This window comes from Schistocerca cancellata, chromosome 4 (genome assembly GCF_023864275.1).
Source record: "Schistocerca cancellata isolate TAMUIC-IGC-003103 chromosome 4, iqSchCanc2.1, whole genome shotgun sequence".
In the NCBI taxonomy this organism is placed as follows: Eukaryota; Metazoa; Arthropoda; class Insecta; order Orthoptera; family Acrididae; genus Schistocerca; species Schistocerca cancellata.
The window spans coordinates 140,552,451-140,559,384 of NC_064629.1; the positions used below are offsets into that span (position 1 = coordinate 140,552,451).

The 6,934-nt window shown below is 34.0% G+C and overlaps 1 protein-coding gene across 1 annotated transcript in view; it reads left to right on the forward strand.

The window, feature by feature from the left end:
* LOC126184531 (ras-related protein Rab-31) overlaps positions 1-6,625 on the forward strand; it is a 59,462-nt gene extending 52,837 nt beyond the window's left edge. The window contains exons 4-5 of the mRNA XM_049926936.1: positions 2,833-2,988; positions 6,049-6,625. Of these exons, the coding sequence (XP_049782893.1) occupies positions 2,833-2,988; positions 6,049-6,284 (392 nt within the window). The 3' untranslated portion in view covers positions 6,285-6,625. The remainder of the gene's footprint in view (positions 1-2,832; positions 2,989-6,048) is intronic.
* The last annotated feature ends 309 nt before the right edge of the window (positions 6,626-6,934 follow it).

Genomic DNA, 6,934 nt, shown 5'->3' on the forward strand with positions numbered 1-6,934 from the left:
AGTGTGAGATCAATAGGTAAGGAGCTGTAGTAACTCCTAGATTCTTCATTTAATAGTGATACTTGAAATGTTGTAAGTGCTCTTTTGATAGATAGTTTTTATGCATCAGGTTTTTATGCATTTTGATGTTGATTTCTCATTATCAAACATGGGACCAGTGTTACTGCTCTTCATTGTTTACTTTCAGTCTCTGCCAATAGTCTTATTTGGTATGGATCCCACACACTTGAGCTATATTTAGGATGGGTCACATGAGTGTTTTATAGGCAGTCTCCTTTGTAGATTGACTGTTTTCCCAGCATCGTACAAATGAAACCACTATATGAGGACAGTAATGTTTTGAGATTTACAAGTGATGATTATAAAGAGGCACACATTTCGGCCATTTGTGGATGGAAAGCTATCTGGGACCAAAGGCATATGGATCATCATAACCTCTTCATTAGCTGTAATAATGTTTGGAAATTTGTTCCTCTGTTTCTCCTTACTTGTTGTTTTCTTTTTTTCATTAGAATATCAGCACAAAAATTTACATGTGTCAGATGGAGTATATGAAGTAGATGTGGATAAGAATGGACAAAATGCTACCTCAGGAGGGGTAGGTTTATGAATTTCTCTTATACAGGACTGGTGTTAATAATGCTGGGATTGAATCTTCATATCTAAAACTATTCTGGCTCAATAATAATTCAAATAAACTGGAAAATATGTTGAGACATTCATAACTGTCTGAAAAAGTGATCTGGATAATTTTTGAATTGTTGTTAGAACTACTGAAGTAACTGCTCGCTACTGTGGATGGTCTACATTTAGAGTGCATCCATGCCCATTCTTTTTTCTCATTTCAATGACCACATTTTTGGCATGAATGAACCACTACTGTTCTCATCAGATGATTCATAGAGCATGGTTTTTTGCTTCACACACTTCATGTAATCCACTCAACAAATAACATGAATTGCTGCAGGGTAAAGCTTCCCAGTGCGAAGCGAGATGCCTGTGTGATTATTGAGCAGTGATGTTACAATGGCGAGGCTTAAGTGTAAATGTAACAGGGCTCTCAGCAGCAGTGGGATGTGATGTTCCAGCAGCAAGCTGCCACCATAAAAGTAACTTTACTCCTTTCATTATTTGTATTCCACTAAGGAGTTTACATTACCATATCACATTTTTATATTTACATTTATTCGAACCTTCATATTTAAATTCATTCCCACCTTCTAATTCATTTTATTGCTATTTCTCTGTGATTTTCTCAATTTCTTGATACTTTCTATTAACATAAAACAATACAAACATTCTGGCATTGTGTTCTGTTCTATTGGCCATTTAATCATTAACAAATTTTGTCATATTCTGAGACGGATCATTCCTATACTGGTACTGTCTCTGTCAGACTTTATACTTTGTCTGAAATTGCTTGTTTTGTCTCTGCACATCTCCCTTTTACAGTGACCATTGTGGTCATTATTGCAGACAAATCTTCATGTACCATTATGTTTGCCTTGGAGTGCATAAGCCAGAAAATGTAACATTATAGCATTGCACCAATCTTGACCAGACATCTTTAAGACTAGATGACCTGCAAGAATGAGTAAGTTTGAGGAATTAGGTGGTCAAAGTCAGCCTTGAATGTGCTTCATACTTTCCATGAAATATTTTAAGTGTTACAGCTGTTTGCATGAAATGCTCCAGTTTGTTCCTGAGGACTTCTCCTTAAAATCTTGGTACACTGTATTATTTGTAAGACTGCCAACCGTGTGCATTATTCACTGTCTAAAATTTCCAAATTACCATCATCCTCTATTCCTCATTGATTCCTTCAGTAAAAAAATATGCCTAGAGACCTCTTAGGAACACTTTTGGATTGACATTTCTGTTACACCTGTATCTCGGCAGAAGCATTTCAGCTGCTGACGTGTGAAGAAGTGTGTACCTATTTTCAAGACTGTGGTTACCGTTTGTTCAGAATACTATCTTTTATCACAGATGTCTCCTGTTTCTGGCTTCTGATCACCTTATTTCATGCTACATTAATTAGTGCAAAAGCATTGTTCAGTTGACTTACATTGGCTGCAGTTTGCATATTTATATCACTTGCTTCTGTCATCATCCTCTACCCTTTTCAACTCCCAAGATGTGCTCACTTTCTCATCATTGGATTTGCTTTATTCCGAACATGCCTTTTGGAAGGTGGTGGTGCCTTTTGGAAGGTGGTGGTGGTGGTGGTGGTGGTGGTGGTGGTGGTGGTGGTGGTTGTTGTTTCCAGAATGAAGACTGGTTTGCTTCAGTCCTCCATGCTAGTCTATAATGTCCAACCCATGTGCTTCGCCCTGACAACATATTTCCTCATGTATAAATTGCGTACTTTCATGCATTCTGTAATTTTGGTGCAGTTATGGTATAATGGTGACCAAGATAAAATTGATCATGCTTGGTTGTATGACCTGTAATTGATATTATTCTTAAATCATGAGGATGGTGTGTTCTTGACCTAAACTGGTAGTTTAATAAAGAAGGGTCATACAATTATTGTCATATCATGATTTTCTAAAACACTTGTGTTCATTTCTGTGCAACAATGATAATTATTAGGTTAATGACAGTCTCCAAAATAGTGTTTTCTTTTTATATGTACTATTCTAATATGGATGATAAGAAAAGTTATGATTATTGTTGTTGTCTGTCAAATACTGAATTTGTAATTACTTATATCATTCCACATGTCAGCAACAAAATCTCAGCATATATCCACAGAATATGTACAAACTTTAATAGTAATTTTTTTGTGGTTTATGAAAATTGGCCAAAATTTGCCCATTCTGTGTCTAGAATTGCAGAGGAATGTTGATGAACCAATGGTGTTGAGTGTTGTTGGAAACAAAATTGATCTGTCAGATGGGAGGAAGGTATCTAAAGAAGAGGCCTCAGCATATGCAGAGTCTATAGGTGCACGGTACTTTGAGTCATCTGCTTTACAGGATGAAGGTAATATTTTGTAAAATTTTCACTACATTAAATTACTTGTAATCCAAATAATTATAAATAAGCTGCCCAAATTTATTGAAATATCTTAATTTACAGTAATAATTCTTGAAATTGGCAATGCTTTCTTATATTCTATTAATTGTAATACATGATTCTTCTAATTTTTAAAATTTTTGTGCAATAATGTAGGAAAAGTACAAAACTGCAGTTTTAAATTTTCTAGCTCAAAATGTGAGTTGCATGTTGAGAAATATACATGTTGAGAATTTTCCACAAATTTCTATTTGTCCCTTCAAAATTTCACAATAAAATTTTAATAAAATATTTCATAGTCACATAAGACATTCCTGAAAATTTTGGTTTGCATAAAAAGAATATACACTGCTACCCACCATCTGCCGCTGAGAACACACATTAAAGAATTTTAAGTTTGTTAAGTTTGTTTGTAAAATAACTCATAATTATTAATATTGCTAATCAAATTGTTTAAACTATCAACTACATTGCTTCAAAGGGAAGTGAGGGAGGACAGTGACATATGGTACAATACGTAGTTAATTGTTCATGGATTGCTTTCTTAGCTTTTTAATGTCCCATGGCAGAGTCTCTCTCAATGCATACATAGAATTTATAATGTTGTTAGCACTTTTAAGACTGAGAAAGTCTTATTAGATCTCATGCATAGGTATCAGGCATGCAGTTTTTGAGCTTACACTGTTGTGGTGTGATATCAGACAGTTGTAACACTTGTGCCATCATTGTCAGTTTATAGGTACTATCCATCTTCTAAAAACTTTCAGTTAGTACTTCAGATACACAAATAACTCCATGCTTTTGCAATATAACTTCATATGCCCAGGCTAAGGTAGTTGAGCACAGAACTATTGAACATGTCTGCAGTTAAGTGAAAGTCAATGTTCAACCTTATGTCATTATACTTGTACAGTATCCTCAGGACTGGTTCTCTTAGAAATGAGAAAAAATGAGATTAAAAGTACATAGTTTTTCATATTATTCTGTTATGTGCGTGTGGTTTTTTTTTTTTTTTTTTTTCCATTTCTGGTTTGTTTCCAGCAGACATTGTGATTTTAAACATTTTTGTGTTTGTTTGTATATGAAAATTAACTACCACATGAGCCAACCCAAAACTTTGTTAATCAGTAAGCTATAACACACTTTTGACATAAAACAGACTTTGTGTACTTCCATGAAAGGATGGAAATCTGTCAGTGTAGGTACACAAAGAAATTCTATTAAATTATTTGCTATCTCACAGCAATAAATCAGACTGTGTATTTGAAAAAGTGCTGCAGGGACACACAATGATCAGTCTTATGATGGCTGTCTGTCATGGTAGTAATGCAGTGATCACATTGTGAAATACTTGACAACTTTCTACTAGCAAGAAACATTATTGGTTATGTCTTGCAGTGTGCTTTATGATACCACTTGCATTACAAACTATAATATAGAGATAATTATTCAACTGGAGATGTTATCTAAATGTTTCTTTTATATTGCGATCAAGACACATTTATAGTGAGCTAACAGAGATTGTGTCTGCTTAACTGGCTATTTAAAGTTTGACAAAGAATAAAAAGCGTTCACAAATTGCTTAATGAATGTTATTTTCATATGTAGAAAGGGGAACAAGAATTTCTCCTAATATACAAGTAGCTAAACTTCAAATTTCGTTAAACTATAAGCTTGTCTTGGGTTGGCCATTCAAGAGTTCGTTCCATACCTGCTGTCCTTTGAGAAATAATGATGATGATGATGATGATGATGATGATGATGATGATGATGATGATGATGATGATGATTCTATAATCTTTTTTTAGTTGTGATGAATGAAAAGTTAGAATAGCTGTATACTTCTCCCATTATGTAGAACAGTTTCTAAGCTCTTTCACCAATTTTAAATGTTATCAATTGCTTGTATTATTGGGGACACTTTCTCCATATAGTTGCCCAACATTGTCAGTAGCACAGGGTGAATAAGTGAGCGTCTTTCTGGTGCATCATTCTCTTGGATATCGCATCACTTTCGTCCATCACCCTCGGTATCTCAATGTTAATACCTCCTCATTTCATTTATTTAATATTGGATCTTATATTAAGTTGTTTTTGAAAGTGAAATGTTACATTCTGTGTGCCCTTATAAAAGTGGTTGTGATCAGTGTTCTCATCACATTTCACTGTAAGGCATCATGTTTTGTAGTGTATGGCACAGGAACCTTGTTAATATGTGCAGCAATCCTTCAAGTTAATGGAAGACCAGGTTAGTCAGAAACACATTTCCTTCCCTTAATGGTGGTGAGGCACACTGATGACATAAAATATTAATTTTTAAAGTGATTTACTTGTTCACACTAGATGTGAGAGAGACTCAACTTTTTTTATGCTACTCTGCATCATGCCTCAGTAGTACACCTGCAGATTTCACAAATGACCTGAAGTGCCCATTTTTGCCTTGGTAAATGACATGCGTGCCAAAATATTTCTTGTAGGTTCAACAGAAAACGTTTACTTCCTGACTTCTGTGTTTAACTTCTTTGCTGAGGAATGTTTGAGGAATTGAGAAATTGTCATTATTTTGACTCTGGGACAAAAGATGAAATGTGTATAACTGTAATTACTTAAAATGAAAATTTCATTGCTGTATATACTAAATGAAAGTATTTTTTTAAATTTCAAACTGTCATCTTTTAAGAACAGTGCAACTTGTAAATATTTATAGTTACTTTGCATTTTAAGACCAACAGAATTGTTAATTTTGGAAAAAAGCTTAAAATATATTTGATGCACAGTGTAATGTTTGATGCATTACACTCTTTATAAAATGGGGCTAAATATAAAATGTTTACAGAAAAAGAATTAAGTACATGTCCACACTATTGTTCATTTTAACGTCAGAAAGTATTACACATTGTGGTGTACTATTCTTGCACATTAAATTTCGAAGGAAATTTAATGGAGATGAATAGGGTTCAGTTCTCGTGTACACTTTTAATATACTGTACGTACATTTTTGAGGAAGATTTTTGTTGTTTGTTTCAGGTATTGAGGAAGTATTTTTGAATACGGCAGTGGGTCTCATACGTCTTTGTGAAGACTCCTCATGTTCCAGCCTCAGAGTGTACGACTCCTCAGAAAGAATGAGCCCACGGACCAATGTTTTTCATGATCCTGCTTCTCCACCTTCACCACCAACTGTTACTCAACCGGTAGTTCATACAGATGTGCCTTTTGTACCAGCACAAGCTGAAGTAGAACGTTCTCCTTTCTGTTGTTGAATGGCTTCAGTCATGTTGCATTTTATTGTAATCAAAATGACTGATTCCACATGGTTACCCTAACATTTCACAAGTACGAAATATTAGTGAAAACTGTGAAGCAAAAAACATTACAAGTATGTTGGTTAATGATTGGAGTAAATATTGAATGGCATAATTATATTACTGTGAATATAATTATCCCCATGACAGGTATTTCGTATAGTGACACAATGATCAATAGGGAAGGAGAATTATTCATGTGTACATGAATTTACATTTACACTTGTATTCCACAAGATACTGTGCAGTGTGTGGTGGTGGTACATACTGTACCAGTATATTGTTGAAGTAGATGAAAATTTGGGTTCTGATGTTTAATTTAGTGTTCATAATATTTTATGAACTTTTGAAGATTCAGTATTGAAAATGCTGTTTGAAACAATATTTTTTATAAAATTTAAGAAATACTGCATTTAAAATGCTTTTTTATGACTATTTTATGAGATTACTAGATTGTTACTACATACATAGAGTGAACATTTGCCCGATTGCTGTTTTGATCAGTCTTTAAACATTAACAAGAAGTCTTATGATGATAAAACTAGTGCCAGATTTTTTTATAGATATTACAAAAAAGGGATCATAGCTGTTTCTGACAAAATGACATA